Source organism: Lytechinus pictus, chromosome 13, assembly GCF_037042905.1.
Source record: "Lytechinus pictus isolate F3 Inbred chromosome 13, Lp3.0, whole genome shotgun sequence".
Lineage (NCBI taxonomy): Eukaryota > Metazoa > Echinodermata > Echinoidea > Temnopleuroida > Toxopneustidae > Lytechinus > Lytechinus pictus.
In genome coordinates, this window is record NC_087257.1 from 13,164,777 (window position 1) to 13,185,270 (window position 20,494).

General features: G+C 36.2%; 1 protein-coding gene across 1 annotated transcript; it reads right to left on the reverse strand.

Moving 5' to 3' along the window:
* Positions 1-4,238: 4,238 nt before the first annotated feature.
* Positions 4,239-5,996, reverse strand: LOC129274529 (beta-1,3-galactosyltransferase 5-like). Its single transcript, XM_054911322.2, has one exon. It carries the CDS (start codon positions 5,350-5,352, stop codon positions 4,321-4,323), a length of 1,032 nt encoding a protein of 343 aa, XP_054767297.2. The 5' UTR covers positions 5,353-5,996; the 3' UTR covers positions 4,239-4,320.
* Between the last annotated feature and the right edge of the window lie 14,498 nt (positions 5,997-20,494).

Here is a 20,494-nt window from a genome sequence, read left to right on the forward strand (position 1 = left end):
CTTTGCGTTAATACAATGTTTATTCGACTATGCTAATGCGGCTTGGTACGGTAGTCTGGGTGTTACGGATAAGAAAAAGCTAAGAATAATTCAAAATAAAATTGTGAGATATATAAATGTTTTAGGACCAAGAGCACATGTCGGATATATTGAACTTGAAAAGGCAGGATTGCTTCATGTAGATCACAGGTCACAACAATTAGTATTACACCACGTGCATAAAATATTCTATTCGGATAAATTAGATCATTATATAGCAAATAATTTCACCCGGGTATCAAATATCCATAGGTACGATACTCGAAATAGTAATTTTAATTTCGTATTACCAAAACGTGAAGGACATATTGGAAACACTTTTTATTTTAATGGCATCCAATCTTGGAATGCTCTTCCTGATAAAATAAAAGCCGTTAAATTCTTTTGTCAATTTAAGAGTGCATTAAAAAATCACCTAAAACTGGAAACTGCCCGAGAACAGCATTACCAGTAAAATAACACATTTTGTACAGTTGGTTTCTAGTATTGTAGATAATGTATACATTAGGGTATGTTAAAATATAATCTTGTTTCACATATTAGGAAGATTATTGTTTGCTTCAGATGTTTTCAAATTATATGACTGATGGATATGTTTGTATGTATTTTATTTTTTTCCCCCCAATATTCCAGTACTTGTCGTAGTTTATATTTTTTGTTACAATATGTTAATGTTTTATACTAACTATAGGACCCCATTGGAAATAAGCCTTTCGGCTTTCATGGGCTATCCTGTCAAGGTATTTCCTCAATTTCATTGTAATCTCCTGTGATATTCTTGACGAAAAAAATCAATCAATCAAATTAATCAATCAATCAGAATGGAGTTTAACAGGAATTCGAAAACTTATCGAAATGACTTGAAGAAATATTGAGGTTTGTTATTTTCCAGTTTTGAATAATAGTATTTCGGTGAAACTTTTACATATAATCTTATTCTTTAAGTATAAAAGGAATGTTTCCACTATTCGAAGGAGAAATTGTAATTAGAAATTGGAATGATCACCTCCTCGATTGGTAATGCAGAATATTTAGAAATGATATCGTCACAGCGTGCAAGTCCATGATGTATTCATGTTGGTAGATCCTAGATTACTTGGGAATATTTTCTTTTTGCATTATTTGATCACAAAGCATGGATATTTTACTATCAATCAAAGCCTTATTGTGGCCTGAAATAGTGCATGGTATACTGTATTAGAATGAAAAAAAACCTTGAAATTTGAAAAATTTGAAATCAACCAATTACTTAAAGGCGGGCAAGGAAAAGAAAAATACAACAAAATTAACGGACGTAACCTACAAGTCGCGTCACCTGGTCTATGTAGTGGTACATTTATAAGAGTTGAATATCGCAAAAAATGATATACCATGCAGGCAAGCATACATAACACTTTATATAATATACATACATACATACATATATATATATATATATAATATATAAACTAAACCTTATAATTACGAAATGGCTTATTGATTCATAAAAATCGATTTGGCAGCACTCTCTCTAAATAACAATGATCCTTTCGGAAAAATACGGCCAAGTCAGGATATTTGTATCAGCGAACATGAAGTACGGAATGTATTTGCAAAGACAAATGTAAATAAGGCATCTGGGCCAGATCACATTTCCAACAAAGTTTTAAATAAGTGTAGTCAACAACTTGCTTATGTTTTTACATGTATTTACCAATTGATCATGAGTACTGGTAGGATTCCTCGTCTTTGGAAATCTTCGATTATTATCCCAGTTCCTAAGATTAAAAACCCTAGTGAATTGAACCAGTACAGACCAGTTGCTCTCACATGCAATCCTATAAAAAATGTTTTGAACGTTTATTGTTAAGGCGTCTAAGAAACCATGATATTTTTGACAAAGCTCAGTTTGCATATCAGAACAATAGAGGCGTCGAAGACGCAGTGTTAGTCTTTCTTCAGGGCGTGTATCAGCATTTAGATATTCCCAAGTCCTATGTCAGGTCTGTTTTTATAGATTTTTCAAGCGCCTTTAATACCATAGTACCTCACATACTGATAGATAAACTTCTAGATATGAATGTCTCACCTTGTCTTGTCAGAATTATTTACAATTTCCTTATAGACAGACCACAATGGGTTAAGTGCAATAATTTGAATTCTGTCACCAAATGTTTGAATTTAGGTGCTCCTCAAGGCTGTGTAATTTCACCAACTCTCTTTTCTCTCTATACAAGCGATTGTAATGTCACCCACGATAATTGTGCAATAATTAAATATGCCGATGACACGGTCATCACTGGTTTCATCCTAGGAGACAGTAGGTCATATTTTAGGGAAGTTGATCAATTTGTAAACTGGTGTGATCAACATCACCTAGTTCTTAACGTAAACAAGACTAAGGAAATGGTATTTGATTTTCGTCGTTCTTCTCAACCCCATGAACCATTACTTATTCACGATGAAATGATTGAACAAGTTTCTGAATTTAAGTACCTTGGAACCACTATTGATGATAAACTGAATTGGAACAAGAACTCACAAATTGTAGCAGGCAAGGCATGTCAAAGGTTACACTTTTTGAGGAAACTCAAGGAGTTTCGTGTGGATAATAGGATCTTGGTTCTTTTCTACCAATCTCTTATTCAGAGTATCCTCACTTTCAATTTTTTGTGCATTTTTGGTAATCTCTCAAATAAAAATCTGAAAAAAATCGAAAGACCAAGGAAAATCGCACAGAGACTGATTCACTCGGATCTTCCCCCCATTAGTACTTTGTATGAAAAACGTGTGTTACTAAAAATACATACAATCATGAATGATTCATCGCATCCATTGCGCAGTTTCTTTGGATTCAACCGCTCAGGCATTCGCCTACGTGCACCCAAGAGTAACCGTTCACGATTTAGACAATCGTTTGTACCCAATACTATTCATATGTACAATGACAAAGTTAAACGCTGAAGCTTTTGTAATCACGCATGTCAGCATTCAATCCTTGACAACGTTTTTGCCTGCCTACCCTTTATTATCATTATTTTAAGTAATTCAATTCAATTCGAACGCACTTGCAATCGATCCCCAGCCCATTCTTGCCTCTGTCCTTCCCAGCTTGTTATGCACTCCAAAGTCGGTTTTTAATGTGTTCTTTTTTATTATGTAATTACTTTTAACCTAATATAAAGCTGAGTATCCTTGCTTCAATTTGTAATACCTAATTATCATTCCGTTTAAGCTTTTTTGCTTTTTTGTTTCTCTCCCTCTCTATCTCTCTCTGTCTCTCTGCTATGATTTTCCTCTATCTTCTTCGCTCACTTTCTTTCTCCACTGTGTCCACCTTTGTTTCTATCCAACTTATTCTTTCTCTTCTTGCTTGCATGGTCTTTTCCATCTATCTCTTAGTTAACTCTCAGCCGTTTCTCACTCTTTGTCTTTAATGGGTAAATTATTTGACATTTCCCTTCTATGTTGTATTGCAATATATGTTTGAATTGTTTATGTATATTTTCTTTCAATATATTCGCCCAATGTAGATGTCGTTGTGTTTGTATACTTTATATCATTTGTATGTACAGCCAGTGGAGGCCAAATTTCTATGTATTTTACCATGGATCAATAATAAATGAATCTGAATCATCTGAATCTGAAAGTCACCTTCATAAAAAGACGATGACCCTTGTTAGTTCTGAATAATCGCTTAATAGACCAATTGCAACATTGAAAGTGATATGCCTACTGTACTCCACCAGTGGCGTACCTAGGATTTTTCACAGGGGGGGCAAAACCGTCCGCCAAAAAATTTGACAAGCAAAAAAAAAAAAAAAAGGTCTTCAATCACGAATGAAGGATTTCGTACCAGAAAAAAATTTGACAAGCAAAAAAAAAAAAAAAAGGTCTTCAATCACGAATGAAGGATTTCGTACCAGAAAAAAATTTGACAAGCAAAAAAAAAAAAAAAAAAAAAAAAAAAGGTTCAAGCTCGTCAGGAGGGCAAAAAAGGTCTTTCAAGCTCGTCAGGGGGGGGGGGGGGGGCATGGATACATCCTTTGCATGGGTTGTGGCTCGTCAGGGGGGGGGGCAAACTGCCCCCTCTGCCCCCCCCCCCCCGTAGGTACGCTAGTGTACTCCACCCTGAAATAATAAGTTGAATTCGCAAGAATGGACTTCAACAGACTGGCATTCGAAAACTTTTCGAAATGGCTTGAAGAAAATAATGAGGTTTGATATTTTCTAGTTTTGAATTATAGTATTTCGTACTCATTAGCAGAGATATGCAGTCTTTGACTGCAGTTTAATCGGTGGTTAATTGCCTAAACGACCTTGGTTCCAAACCCATATCATTTCGGTAACGTTCAAGCCTGATATAAAAGCATAGGAGTTCACTTCTTGCACACGACGTTTCATACTCCCTCCGGTAAAGTGCAATAACCGAAAATTCTTAATGTCCCGAAGTGGAACTCCAACTTTCTTGAGGCACATCCCAAGGTAGACATCCTCCCACTTGAAGGTGGGCGTGGTTAAGGAAACATTGAAGGCTCTCTGGACCACATCCGTAGACAAGATATAGACCGGTCCATCCAAATATGGGGGATAATGAGGAAAAGGATATTCCTCCTTCGATAAGTAGAATTTATTTTTTCTGTCCCGTTTTACCACTGCCCCAACCCAGGTTTTCCCAGCTGCATAGTTGGTCAATGGTGGTTTGGTCGACACTTTGCTAAGGAAACGCCGTTGGTTCATCATGGTATCATCATCTATTTTAATGGCATATTGAGCATGTTTGCAGAAATTGGTAACCCATTTCAAACCCATCGTTGTCTTTAACGTCAGGTTAAGGTAGCTGTCAAGAAAGTTCTCCTGGACAATGTCCCCATGGCGAATGGCTTCGTAATCAATATAACTTTGTAATGTATCATTTGGCGTGGAACCAAGAAGGAAGACAGTGCGCATCGTTCCATGTTCACCCAAAGACTCCCAGTGGCTTGAATTACCATAAGTTTCTCGAATCGCTTGCCGTCTCTTAAAATGATATGTTGCTGTAGGAGAATAAAAAAGCACATGGACCTTCATTTTCGATCCATCTCTTTCGTAGCAGGTGTAAGATGGGTTGTGGATATATTTGTATTCGTATGCAGTCGTATCGTTCTTGAAATGACCAGCTTTGCTTCGATGGAGTTTACTTAAGGATTGCACATGCCTCGCTACAGCAGAGATGTTCAAAATTCGCTGTTCCATCCGGACTATCTTGCCGAAAAGTGCGGGAGAGCCAACTTGATAAAATACGTAGAAAATGCCCAAGAAAACGAGACAAATTATGGTTCGTGCACGAGACATGTTTAATCATTTATCTTGGTATAGTTCGTGAGAGCTATTTTTCCAGATGAGAGTTAAACCAGTTTCCATAGAATTATGATCCAAAACGAGGCGACTAGTGTTATAAATAAATTCACTATTAGCTGATGCAGTACTGAAAATAATAACGTTGGCCTTTTCAGTTTTTTCGAAGTGTTGTTGACGGGACTTATTTTTCCCGGAAGACAAGAGCAAAATGTGTTTCCAAATGGTGATCAAAAACGAGTTTACAAATGATTATGTATATACTCTTCAAATAAGCCGATCGTGTTACAAAGGAAAATTCAGTCATGTTAATTCTTTCCTGGTGATGACGGGATTTTATTTTCCCGGCATATCAGAGCCAAATGTGTTTCCAAAATATGATCCAAAACGAGTTTACTATAGTAATACGAAAACATCATCAGCTAAGGCAGTATTGCGAAAATAGCAACGTCCGTCCGTTTAGTCCTTTCTTAGTGATGACAATTTTTTTACACCAGATCAGAGCCGAATGAGTTTTCAAAATATGATCCAGAAACGAGTTTTCACCCTTCAATTAAGCCGATCGATGTTTAAAAAAGAGGGCAACAAGAACTTAAGTCCTGTTGGTTCTGTCGGGATTTTCGATGCAGTCATAAGCTGGCGTTGATCGAACTGATACTAGTTAATTAAATGAGATGTATAAAGCGATCATCCTCACTCGCCGAATATGCACCATTGTTTGCTTAGGGACGATGAATAAAAGCACACGCTCTTTTTGTCATACGCTCATCAAGTCTTGGTAGACAACGCGCTGGTGGACGCACGTAACAGCATCAATTTCCATAACAGAAAGAAGATGGATAGGCGGGATATTATATCAGACCTTACAACTTACAAAATCATGAATTTTGATTAATATTATGCGAGAGAATGTATTATTGATTTCATTAAAAATATATGGCTTTGCCTTCAAATATGCTAGAGTTGAATGTCCAACTACATGCCTACTGTAGGCCTATAAGAATATAGATGGGCATTAACTTGGCCGTGATAAAAAAAAAATAACATTCACATGTTTTTTTCTAGCTTTATCAATACGTGCTCTATCGTAATGTAATTGAAATTCACAATTTAAAGTTAACCTATATACATAATGATTTCACTGATTAGCCAATATGTTTTTTGCAATTTAAAAAAAAAAAGTCATTAAAGGATCTTTTAAGCAAGAATTCATGACTTCCTGTTATTGTATTCGTTTAAAATAAATGTCATTTTGGAATTTTCAGGAATGTTTCAAGCTGTCATGATAGATCAAGTATAACACAGCTACGTTGTTAAATCATTGGATATAAATATACTAATGGAACATTTCTTAATTTCAATGCCCACGGCTGTATTGATTTTCGAATATCATTGTATAAATTTGCAAGCATTCGTTTTTGATAGATCCCTATACATTTGCTTCAAAGGTATGTGCTGTGAGATTTTCGTCCAAAAGAATATGGCGTTTGTTCCTCAAGGTTCCATCTTGGGCCCCCTCTTTATTATTATTATTAATAATCAATGGTTTGCCACTACTTTTTGTGTTATAACTAAAATGCTATATACTTTTAACTTGGATATCTTCCTGCTAGTTCTCTTAAAATATCTGATGCAGGTGGATTTGATGTCATCATAAAACTAACCATACGAAACAGTGGAAAAGATGCATTTGACTAGCCAGATGAAGTAAACCAAATGCGCAATCGTGAACGGATTTTCGGGGGTTGAATTGCGGCGTTGCCGCGTGAATTACGCCGTAATGGCGTCAAATTGCGGAAATTTGTTATGAATGTAGGCCTACTTCATTATACTTTTACTCTCAGCATTGGATTGAGACCCCTCATATCGTGCGATCGATCTATATTATCATGTAAGAGATTATAAATTACGTCGGGCCTCCCAAGTGATATATAATGGGCAGCGGCATTATGCTATTTTATCAGATATAATAAAGTAAAAATTTATCTGAGCTTCATTTCTGTCTTCAATGTCTTTAATGTTTCTTTTAAATAAAAAAAACTCAATAACTTGAGAGCCATAATCAAAATTTGTAATGTAAAAACACCGTTTTTACTCAAAAGTTTCCTCCCCCTTTTATTTGTTTTGCTTGTCAAATTTTCCATGGACGAAATTACCTTCAATTTTAGGTGGAAACTCCCTTTTTGGGGGTCAAATTTTCATCGGGAAAATGTACCCCCCCCCCTTGGAAATCCTGGATCCGCCCCTAAACTTGATAATGATCATGATGATGAAATGAACGTTCTTGCTACGTGATCTAATAGGGAAAAATACACACAATATAGCCTACCATGTTATATAAAATTAGGCTATACCGTTACATTCGAACAATCAGGCATAGTACAAGGCTTCATGCGCGGGGAAAATACCAATTTCCCTTTCCTCAATAGTAATAAAAATTATTTTTTAAAAGCATAAATCAACTGTTATCTTTACAGAAATTTATGTGCAATTTATATAGCTTACCATGATATCCGAATATTATGCGATATACGGTTACGCTTGAATGATGTTGACCCGTTGCATAAAAGTTACAATTATAGTAACTTTGCCACCCAATATAAACTTGTATGGAATTCTTGATTTTTATTGGTTGGTGATCAGCGTTACCATGGTAGTTACAATAGGATGGTAAATAATGGTAAATATCATAATAGTAACTTGTATATGCAAGGGGCCCAGGAATGCACTTGCTTGTTGTGCGGAGGAAAGACACCCCAATGCCCTCCCATTAACACAATTCAAACAGGAAATTACATGATACATAAACCTATACCGTGTAATGGTCAAACTACTAGTAGTAATACAAATGTCATGCTGTATCGTTACGCTTGAACGAAGCATGAGCTTCATTAAGCAGGGAATTCCCGTTTTTTCCTTATTACCTATCCAATTGAAACAGGAAATGACATCATACAAAGTCGTGATGATGTCATATCCGTATTTAGATATTACGTCATTGAGCAACCCTGCTCTTCATGCTCATCTGGGCCGTTTCATGAAGAGTTACAACTGTTGTAACTTTGCCATTATGGCAACTACCATGGTAACCTTGATTATGATTGGCTGCTGAGCCCTATTGCCTTTGTAGTTGCCATAATGGCAAAGTTACAACTGTTGTAAGTCTTTTATGAAACGGGCCCCTGATATGAGGAGTACCTAAACACCACTGACGCAGTTCGTAGCTCATCTTCATTGCGTCAAACCAATTGGTCAAATCTGCTACTGACAAAACTTCATCATAATATTCTTCATTTTTTGTACCTTGCACATGGTTTTGTTTAATGCGGGTTTATGCTCAGTAATATGCTATATAAATTGCAACGTATATACACGAATGCATGCTTACTCAATGACAATATGGTGGCAACTATTGATATGTACACTCTAAAAATGAAATGTTAAATCAACATTTAAACGTTTGGCGGAGAGACAACCTTTTTCTAATTGTTGCATTTACACTTTAAAAGGTTCGAAAAGACACTCTAAAGTATTGGATTCAGCTTTATGCAAGGTTGGATATAACATTCGGAATAGGTTGTCACTCCACCAATGTTGAATTAACATTTCATTTTTAGAGTGCATTTGCTCAGTTGAATATATACCATCGGAAGTATATTTGGTAAATCAACCCAAACTATTTTATAGTTCGTTACTATTGGCAGTGGCGTAATGAACCGAACTTTTCTAGGGGGGGGGGGCAATACATGTCATTGCGTATCCTAAAACAATTTTTTGGGGTTAGAATTGGGGTGATATTAATTTAATCTCTGATTTTATTCGCATTGAAATGCGCAAGTATATACAAAGATAAAAAACAATATTTTGCAATTTACAGAACCAACAGGAAGGGACAAAAAACTCTAGTAAAAATAAAAAATACATGATCATATACAGTATATATATATAAATATATATACACAAAAATCTGGTGATGGAGCCAAGGATCAACTAGGCATAGAAAGTCAATTAATTCCTTTAATTAACTCTGATTAAAAAAAAAGATACATTGCTTTCATCCCTCATTGAAATGAGTTTCCTAATTTGCACATCCTTGAAATCTACATGAGCTGAATTTATACCTCATTCTACTCCCCAATTATCTGTCTCGGACCTCCAACATGTATTTATTATTCAGATATAATTATGATATGACCTCCAAGCACAGAAACCGAACCAAACTGACTCACTTTTGTGATATCAGTGGTGTACGGATGGGGGCTTGGGGCTTTTTTCACGACCGAGAAGAAAAAAAAGAGATAAGGACAGAAAACGAAAGAGAGAAGGGTGATATATGATATTATTTGTTGAATATCATGTCATATTCTGTCACAAAATTGGATTTTTGAAATAAAAATGTCGACATTTTTGCTCGCTCGCTACTTTTCATAAACTTGACGCTATACGCCATATCGAGCCCCCTCAAAAATGTTGCCTCACTACACCACTGTTTGATATGAAACTATTAAGTTATCTGCTGTATTGAATTTAAGCATCTATTATGAAACCATCATTATTGTTTACAAAAAGGGGAGAACAATGGGTGGTCTTCTGCTCGCCATGCTTAACTTCGGTTACACTTCGTAATTCCGAAGGTTCGTAATTCCGAAGGTTCTTTATTCCGATGGTTCGTAATTCCGAAGGTTCTTTATTCCGAAGGTTCGTAATTCCGAAACACGTAAATTGCCTATACCTCGATGTTCGTTAATCCGAAAACGTAAAAGGGTTCGTTATTCCGAACATTTGTGGCGTTATTCCGAAGGATCGTTATTCCGAAGGTTCGATAATCCGAAAACGAAATAAGGTTAGTTAATCATTTAGTTTTCGGACTAACGAACCTCATTTCTTTTTCGGATTAACGAACCTTCGGAATTACAAACCTCTCTTCGTTTTCGGACTAACGAACCTTCGGAATTACGAACCTCATTTCGTTTTCGGACTAACAAACCTTCGGAATTACGAACCTTCGGAAATACGAACCTTCGGAATTACGAATGTATGCGCTTAAGTTCAACCTAAGCTAGACCACAGTTTTATGGAGTGTCAGTTGTCAACATATCTTTCACCAATTTTAAACAGTTTTACATCGCTTCAAAAACTTGTCCAAAAATAAAGCGAGACATATAATAGTAAGAATATAAGAATATAATGAATTTTAAGAAATTAATTGATACATTATGATTGGCGTGAAGATGGGAGAATTGAGAAGCTCAGCATTCCATTTCTGTTTTCTGAGGTAACTCCCGCAGGAACTCGACAGGACAGCATTTTGCTGGTAAACGCCAAGCCGGTGTATAACCAATTACATAGGAAACATTTTACGCCTAGGTTAATCAGTCATAGTGGCTGGCCTTATTGATGACAGATATTACTCTCGGACCTTTTTATCAAAGTGGAGACAACGGCAGAGCGGGGATTCGAACTCACAACCTTGCGATTATGAGTCCAATGCTCTAACCACGGAACCACACGACCCAATGAAGTGTGGTTTAAAATTCTAGTTAACACTTTCCAAACTCTGCGAACAGTTATATTATCCAATGTTTAAATATAAGACATCCAAAGATTATTAATAATAATAATATTCCGCATTTATATAGCGCTTAACACATCGGAACGACGTCTCTAAGCGCTTTACAGATTACCCGGTCATCGGATCCTTGCATGCCCACATACAATGTATGCACCTTCTCCACTCCCTGGGAAGCATTCCAACAAGAGTTCCAAGACTCAATTGCTAGGCATACTACATAGGCTTTGGCATCCTACCGGGTACCCATTTAACACCTGGGTGGAGAGTGGCAAATTGTGGAGTGACGCCTTGCCAAATGACGCTAGGCCATGGTGGGATTCGAATTAATCAAATGCATGAAGTTGTGATCCGTGAAAGCTACAATAAAATTTGTGAAGAAGAGTGAAGTGGGTTTCACGGTACACCATGTATTCTTTCGTGGGCATAATTATGTTGGTCTTGAAAAGGACCATCCAAACTCGACGTTTCCACTAGTCTGATCAGGGGCCCCGTTGAAGGAAGCTGAAATGCAATCAATCGCAACTCTAAAAATCATCCGTAACTTGATTTTCTACCAATCAACAGCGCGCATTTCGGACTTGCGATTGATTTTTTTGACTTGCGTTTGAACGCAACTCTTTCTGCAACGGACCCCTTGTCGTCTTCAGGATAATTTGTTAAAACAAAATATTACGTAAACTCACTTTGCATGTTTGAAATTGCTTAAAACGGTGTCAATTGAATTGCACTGACGAATCATAAAAATCACCAATAGGTTTGGAAATATCACTGAAAATATCATGGCTGATGACAATGACCAAGATGACAAATTCTGTCAACAACCTGAACTGGACTACCACTGATTTCAACCTTTACCTATTTGCCATCACATCTAACTGTGATCAGCTGACTCTTCTTACTATTGGCTTTGATATCATATTCCAAAGCACAATCCTGACAAGAAAAAAATCTGTTCTGTTGATGGCAGCACTACGAGGTGACAGCAGGATTAAGTCATCGGCAAAAGAGAACCTCATTGTTACTTTGTAATTTTGACAAAAACCCATCAATATATATAAGTACAAACAAAATAGACTGCATGGGAGATAAAATTCCTTCACGTTTCACGCAGTTTGAGACTGTAAAAACTGTCAGTATATACATCATTCCATTTAAGACGTGTCTTTCTGTCTCAATCAATGTAAGCTTACAGAACATGGAACAAACTCTTTTATATAACATGATTTTTGAATAATTTATATCACAATTAACTCTTTGTCTCTATCAAAGGCTTTGCTCGCATCCAATTGAATTACTATACCATATATTCATAACAATTTGAAACTTAATTGTTATATCTCGGCAGTCTATCACTTTTACATTCTTCTCTTTCTTTCCTCTCTTCCTTATTCTTACATTTTTATTTTGTTTTCTTGGATGCAAAACCAGTTTAAAGGTGCTTCAACCAATCAAGCTTTTAGCTTATGTTGCAACACCTTTGTATGTTCATTATTTACTTGTGTTTCATACATATATTTATATATTATCTGTGTATTCTTTTACATTGTACATTGTGAACATGCATGAATAAATAAATAAATAAATAAATAAATAAATAAATAAATAAATAAATAAATAAATAAATAAATAAATAAATAAATAAATAAATAAATAAATAAATAAATAAATAAATAAATAAATAAATAAATAAATGAAATTCGTAAACAAAGTATGACTCTCTGTTATCATACAGGTGCACATGGTTGTTGACAATGCTTCTTTAAAGCCAAATTGCAAGTCGTTTGTGCACAGATGATTAATTAAACTTTTCATTATCAGTAGCTCTAACTCTTTCCCAATTATACTGATTAGTGTAATTACCCGAAAGTTGCATGAATCGCCCATATCAGCCCAGCATTCCTTTTATAAATTGGAACCATTGTGCCTTGAAGGAACGTATTTACTAATTACATTTTTACCATGAACATACACTGTAAAAAATATTGGACATAATTTGAACCAGCACGAGGGTAATTATGTGTCCAACCAATTTGGGGCAGTATTTTACCAATTGTGGGAAGCAATATTGTCAGTAAGGTAAAAAAAAATAGGCAGCAATTTCTTTAGAATGGGCAAAATTTTCATCACACTGCATAGCCATAGGTAAAAATGCCCAATGTTGGTTGGACACATAATTACCATCATGGGGCATTTTTACCCAATATTTTTTTAGAGTGTAGATGGTCAGACATCAATCCACTAACATCATCCTCTTCGACACATTCAGTTAGATTATTACATTACAAATTTGTTCTTCTATTAATATTATTACATGCTCATTCTGTACACACTCAAGGCATCTGTTTTTTTTTTCAACAGAATTATCAATATCATTTCTGAGATACTTAAAGATATACATAATGCATCAAATTTATCAGCAAACATTCCGGCTATATGTACATGTACTATCTTTTCCTTGAACATCAACTGACATTCTTAGATCTAATAATAATAAAAATAATAATAATACATATGATTTATATAGCGTCTTTTCCATTTTGATTAAATGCTCAAGGCGCTTAGAAGAGAGCAAAACATAAAAGTAAAGAGAACTAAGAGAAGTACAAGAAAGGGTAAATTACAAATGAGGAAAAATGTCTGCCTTCAAACCTAGTACCTGCTGGTGAACAAATGCAATTTTAGGTCGCAGAGTTTGAGTTCTTCAGCTCCTGTGGTAGTGAATTCCACAGGGCTGGTCCGGCATGAGCAAAGGCTCGATCGCCCCAGGATTTTTTAGATAGTGAATATGTAAGAGACTAGATTGGGATGATCGCAGTGTGCGTGCAGTGTGCGTGCAGTGTGCGTGCAGGTACATATATTATCCTCTGACAAGAATGAAAGGACAATTCTGATTGGTTCCTTGTCAATCTACTGAGCAAAATGCGCTGCAACGATGGTCTTGATAGGCCAATTCATTTAGCGATTTGTCGCTAATCTTTGTGTTACGGTACCCTGGTATAACCTGGGTCCCGTAATATAACACAAAAGTTAGCGATTAATCGTACACTAAATTTCCACGATTGATTGTACATTGTAGTCAATGGAATCAATCGTAGAAAAGTGTTCTACGATCATTGCTAAGTTTGTTGTTACAGGTCCCTGATGAAATAGCAGTGGTCATTTTATTTTTATGCCTCTTTCAAAGTCTTCTCAAAACTCAGCTTTTGTTTTCTTCCTCACTTTTGACGGAGGCGACCGTTTTCGGCCCGTAACTTTTGTGCATTTTTTAAGTATACCTCTTTGTTTATGCATGATCATTCAGGCCAGGTATCACCTCACGTTTCGGTTTCTGTGAACTATTACTCATTACATGCATTACAGCATTCAGACAGGCATCAACAATTTTTTAAAAGGAAAAATACTAAATGAAGCAATTGCTAAGGCGCGATCCTTTGCTTGGCTAACAATAATTGATTGTGCTTGAAGCAATTGCTTGCTAGCAATATGTATGCATCTGACCATTATGTGTAGAGGTTGTGTTGTGTCAGGAGCAATGATAATAATAAGGACCTTATGTTGTATATTGTCTACACCAAACCCTTGGATTGTTCCTTATCGTCACAATCGCGCACACAAGTCGCATAATTTTGTTTTAAAATAAACTTTATAACAGTGGCGTACTGGGGGGGGGGGGGGGTGAGAGGGAGGTACGACAACAACAACAACAACAACGTGGCACATAACCTATGGCGAGTGAAGCGAGCAAACATTTTTTTAAACCTTTTTTTGAAATGGAAATCTATTTTTTTGTAATAGATAGTGACATAATTCTCCGAAACGTCACATCTTTCCCTTTCCAGTCTGTTCCCTTCCTTTCCCCCATTTTTCTCTTGTGTTTCTCTTGGCCGTGAAACTTGAAAAGAAAGTCGGTTTAGACTACATCATTGCCTAGGTCGTACATTTGTTTTATTTTATGAATATTTTACTTTTGGTGACTTATTCATGTGATGTACTGTATATTTCTCAATATAACATTTTATAAATCTTTCTACTTTATTGACTATTTTTTTTACTGTATCTTAAAAATACATGTCACCGGTGAACATGGTGTGTACATGTTTAGAGCACAGAAGAACAAGAAATTTGCATTTAAAAAAACAAGAAGCTGCCAGAGTAAGGCAATGAACAGTAATAATGATGATGATGATGATAATAATAATAATAACAATAACAACAACAATAATAATGATGATAATAATAATAACAATGATAATAATGATAACGATAATAACAATAATAGTAATGATAAATAAACAAATCAATTCAGTCATTATTGCATATTTTGCAGGTAGGATTATGTACAAATAAAATGGGTGACAATTATACATTTCACATTTCAAAGATTGATAATTACTAATTATTTAAAATGACGAAACCTGATATTAAATGGTATACACTTAAAAAAACAACACCTGAATGTTAACAAACGTGCTATGTAAGAGATATGAAAATCGAAACTAGTTAACTGATAAATGCATTCATTGGTAACAGATACATTGAGTGATTAAAATATAATTAATAGTTTTCGATAATAGCTTCCATTTTTCTTTTTGTCATGAAGGAAAAAAGATGTATGCCAGTTTATATAAAATTGTATTGAGTATTTTACTGCAGTTTTTAATACCATTGCTGCTTGAAATATATACTTTCTGAATGGTCAAGCAGTTTAATATCGTGGAATTACCCAGCTGCATTTTTTGCTATATACCGGGACTAAAAGCATTACAGCGTCCGTATCAGGTATAGGCCTTTGCTTGCAATTCTATTGTTGTTAATTAATAAGCATCGCCAACCGAACGTATCGCCACGTGTATAGGCCTATCGGACGATAACTGATGATTAATCTGCCCAGTCGAAATATCATACTTCGTACGCGTACATGGAGTCACACTGCGAAACCGACTTCAGACAGATAATAGCTATTAAGAGGGGTGGTTTCACACGCTCGCATTTTGCGTCATGAATGCTGAATAACGACGCTAGAATTATCTTCCGTTCACACGGCTGAGAAGGCTTCGCGAATTCTGCAGTTTTACGTTTCGCACCGGTGTGGCTTCTTTTGGGTACCCCCTTTAATCACTCGTGCTCTGTTAGCCAAAATTGGCCAACAGAGCAGACAAAAGCGCGTTTTTCTGCGGAAGTGATTGAAAGGTCACCGTGAGCTCCGCCCCCGGAATTACATTTTGAGGTAAAAGTATTAATAATAATAATAATTATAATTTTTAAGATTTGTATAGCGCACATATCTGTGGATGACACTCAAGGCGCACAATCAACTACTTATACAATACAGAAAATAAAATCAATAAATAAACAGAAATTGAACAAAGTGACAAGAAAAAAAATACACTATCAGTTAAAGTTGGTAGTCAAAATAACAAGTAGGCCTAATCCCACAACAATTAAAATGAAAGGCTTCCTTCATGACTTGTAAGTCTTTAATTTGTTTAGTTGTGGAATAGCTCTCTCGACTGGCAAGACCTAATGTTCACACGGCTGTTTCGCTCCGTCATTCTCAAATATCTTAAACACCTCGATACCATCATTATTTTGAATTGCGATTTCAAATTACACTATTTTGCATTTACACGCTCAAATTGTGTCATTCAAAATAATGATCACTCGAGTGATGCGTCACTCATTTGAACGACGCAAAATGCGAGCGTGTGAAACCACTCTAAGATACTTTCAACGACACATTATGGGTTAGTTGCATTGATGGGACGGGGTATGAAGGACGAAGTGAAATTATAATAAAATAGCTGATGGATGCGATTGACTACAAGCGCATAATGGATCCTCGGTATACACGTCAATTTCCAAATAAATAAAAAATTAAATAATCACAATAGGTCAAAGTCGCGGATTTGCAATTGGATCATTCCGCTATACATGTAATACAGCGTAGCATTTTTTTTTAATTAGATTTAGTGCATTCGAGTATTCATACCTAGGATTGATATTCCTTTGTATATTTTTTAAATTAATGAAGTTTTTTAAAGATGATTTATGAGTATTTCAGCCCACTTCACGTAAATTGTGCTTCTTTCGTGTTGAATTTCAAGAGACACTCACTGGTATTATGACTATACAGGGGTGACACCAGAGTATTTTCTCCTTTTTTTTGGGGGGGGGGCGACCTCATGAAACTGTCATTTTTATCCATCATTAATGCGTCCAAGGTCACCTTTCTCCTTTGTTTCTTTCCTTTCTCTCGTTTATAACATTTTTTTTTTTTTTTACTTGACCTACTTTGAAAAGTCATAGCCCATGCCCTGGGCTTGCTCCAGCTATGATTCTAACTACTTTATTTTGTTTTGTAACACGTTTCTTCAGGTTAGACAGAAAAGTACTACCCCAAACTAAGTTACAATAAGACAAATAAGGCAATACAAGTGTGGAATGCAACATTTGAAATGTCAGCTGGTGAATGACTGTTTCTTTCCCGTTTTCATTAAAAAACTTAGAGAATAACGTTGAATATGAAATTACATTATTGTACATTGTGAGGGAGAATGAAAGCTTTTGAACAATAGCTCTTGCAAAAAAGAGAAAGAATCGCATATAAACAATAATATCAGTAACAAAAGTGCGAGAAACACTCGGATGATAAAAAAAGGCCAAGAGACAAAGATGTCGAGAATTCAAGGCCAATGCCATGGCGAAAATTCCACACAGACAAGGCGCGTAATGCCATAAAACACCATTGACTCTGACAGTATTTTATAAACCTTTGGCATTAACCCTCTGCTCATGTCTGCACATGGCGCTCTTATCAAAACCCACAGCAAACATCCTCTCGCAAAAAATGAAACCTGACCAACCGCCGGCCTAACAGCAGAACAACTCATCCGAACACTCGCACAAAAAGCAGAAGCTGCAGCTGCCCTAAATTCAAGGTCTGGGTCCGTTTCATATTTAAAAACTTGCTATACATGTATAATAACAAAGGCATAATTTCTAGAGCAGATTTGCTATCAGCCAATCAAATCGAATGATTCGAGTAGCTTAGAATTGGTATTAAAACAGGTTTTGTGAAACGGGCCCTTGGTTGATGTTTCATAAAGCAGTTCCGCGTAATTTTATGCCAGAATTTACGCACGAATGATTTTTTTTTTTACGTTTTCATAGGTATGCATCTACATCTTTTAGAATATAATAATAATAATAATAATAACTGGGTTTATAGAGCGCTTTTTGCCAGAGGATACAAAGCGCTGCTATTATTACACCGGATTTAGCTCGAGCTACCATCACAGGCGCTCAGTGCATGCAATTACTCCTACCGGGTACCCATTCACCTTACCTGGGTCGAGTGCAGCACAGTGTGGATACATTTCTTGCTGAAGGAAAATACGCCATGGCTACGATTCGAACCCACGACCATCTGTTTCAAAGGCGAGAGTCAGAACCACTAGACCACGACGCACCACGATGTTGGATCCGAGATCTCATCACCTAATCATCTCTTCCACAGGGTGTAGACGTAACGAGATCCAAGATCATGTTATCTGAGGATGTAAACATGACGAGATCCAAGATCTTGTCATTGATCACCCGTTATACAGGTTGCAAACATGCATGACGAGATCAAAGTTCTTGTCATCTGATCATTCTGTGGAGTGTTGTGGCCCAGTGGATTAGTATCCAGTCTTTGAAACAGAGGGGGATAGGTTCGAATCCCAGCCATGGTGTAAATTCCTTCTGCAAGAAATTTATCCACATTGTGCTGCGCTCGACCCAGGTGAGGTGAATAGGTAGATGGTAGGATTTATTACTTGAACGCTTTAGCGCCTATTAAGAGACGCACCATTAGATACCCGGGGGGGGGGGGCTGGAAGTTTGGCTTGATGCAAATTGTTTTTTCCTTTCTTTTTTGAGTAAAGTTTTTTTCCTTAGTCCATTGAAACATTTTTTTTTCAGATTCGTCGGAGGACAAAGTTTTTTTTTTTTTTTTTTTTACTCTGATGGTTTTTTTTTTTTGGGGGGGGCGGGGGGGGGGGGGGATTCCAGCCCCCCTGGATATCTAATGGTGCGTCCCTAATATGGCGGCTCATATTCAGCCAGGGTAAAAATTATGATACCAAGTATCAAAGCGCAGTTGAGTATATGCACATAGTAACTACGCTATATTATTGTTATCATTTAGCATCCTCTATTCTCCTGGGGCAGTAATAAAAATATAACACAGGTAGCGTGTTATTTTAAGTCCCCATGAAAGGCAAAACATGAAGTAAAACATTTGAAAAAAAAAATTAGCTATGTATATTACAGTAATTGTGAGAGTAGTTTTTTTTTTACATCACTATTAGATCACCAATGCTGCCAATTTGAAGTCTTCATGGGTAAAGTGATTACCAAATTTTAAATATGTTTTAAACTCATAACTATCACACGTCTTGTCCGATACAGTTCAAACTTTCACCCATCTGTCTGGTTTTGTTTTCTTCCTGTAAGAACAACTTTTATTTGGGTTCGATTCTCCTTAAAGTCGGATTCATCTAAAGGGAAGATTACATAATTATCACCAGTTGGGGTTTGTTTTACCCCAGAAGTTAGATTCAATTTTGATGCAATGTAGTGCGTTGACCACGACAACATAATAATAATAATAATAATAGGCCTACAGAGTATTTCTAAAGCGCCAAATCCACACTGATTATGTGCTCAAGACGCTACGAAAAGAAAAATTACATGGAGCAGGAAGGGACAAAGATAAAAGAAGCACAGTCATGACAATGAAAGGAAACTACTGGAAGGCAATTTTAATCAAATGGGATTTTAGAGCAATTTTGAAATTATCGATATTTGAAATACTACGAATGGAATATGGCAACTGATTCCAAAAGGAACATAACGCATTTTTCTTTCTAAATAGCTTCATCTTGTTATCATAATTTATTTCGTCAAACAAGAATACACCGAAAATTTGAAATAAATTCCATTTTTGAAATGTAATTAGTTTGTTCATTACATGAAAAAAATCAAATAAAGTAGAACTACATAAACGTAATAAATGAAGGACACTCGGAAAATCCCCGACCAAAGATGGACGTATGGTATAACAAAGATATCATAACAGAAATACAATTAAATAATTAAGGAGAATAATTAGCAGCGTGGCAGTATCGCCACCAACCATAATTCAGATTATTATATCCACTTTCCTACTATTAGCTGTCACACGGTACCATGCGGATATTCTTGGGGGGTTCGGGGCGCTGCTCCCCCCCCCCCCCCCCCCACGGTAGGCGAAAAGGAGGCGCCAAAAAGAGGAAGAAAAGGGAGGGAAAGGCAAAGAACTTTTGCATCAATGTAGACAACCTTACTAAAGATATAGCGCCCTCAAGCAAACATTTTGCGGAACTTCTTGGCCCAGCTGCAAATATTAACTCAGAATTCGTAACCATGTAACCCCGACTGTACATTAAACCGATTAATTATTAGATTTAATCAAAATAGAAAGGTGATGTTATAATATAGCGGCCCTTGATTTCATTTTCAATGCATTTAGTTCTGTCAAGTTAT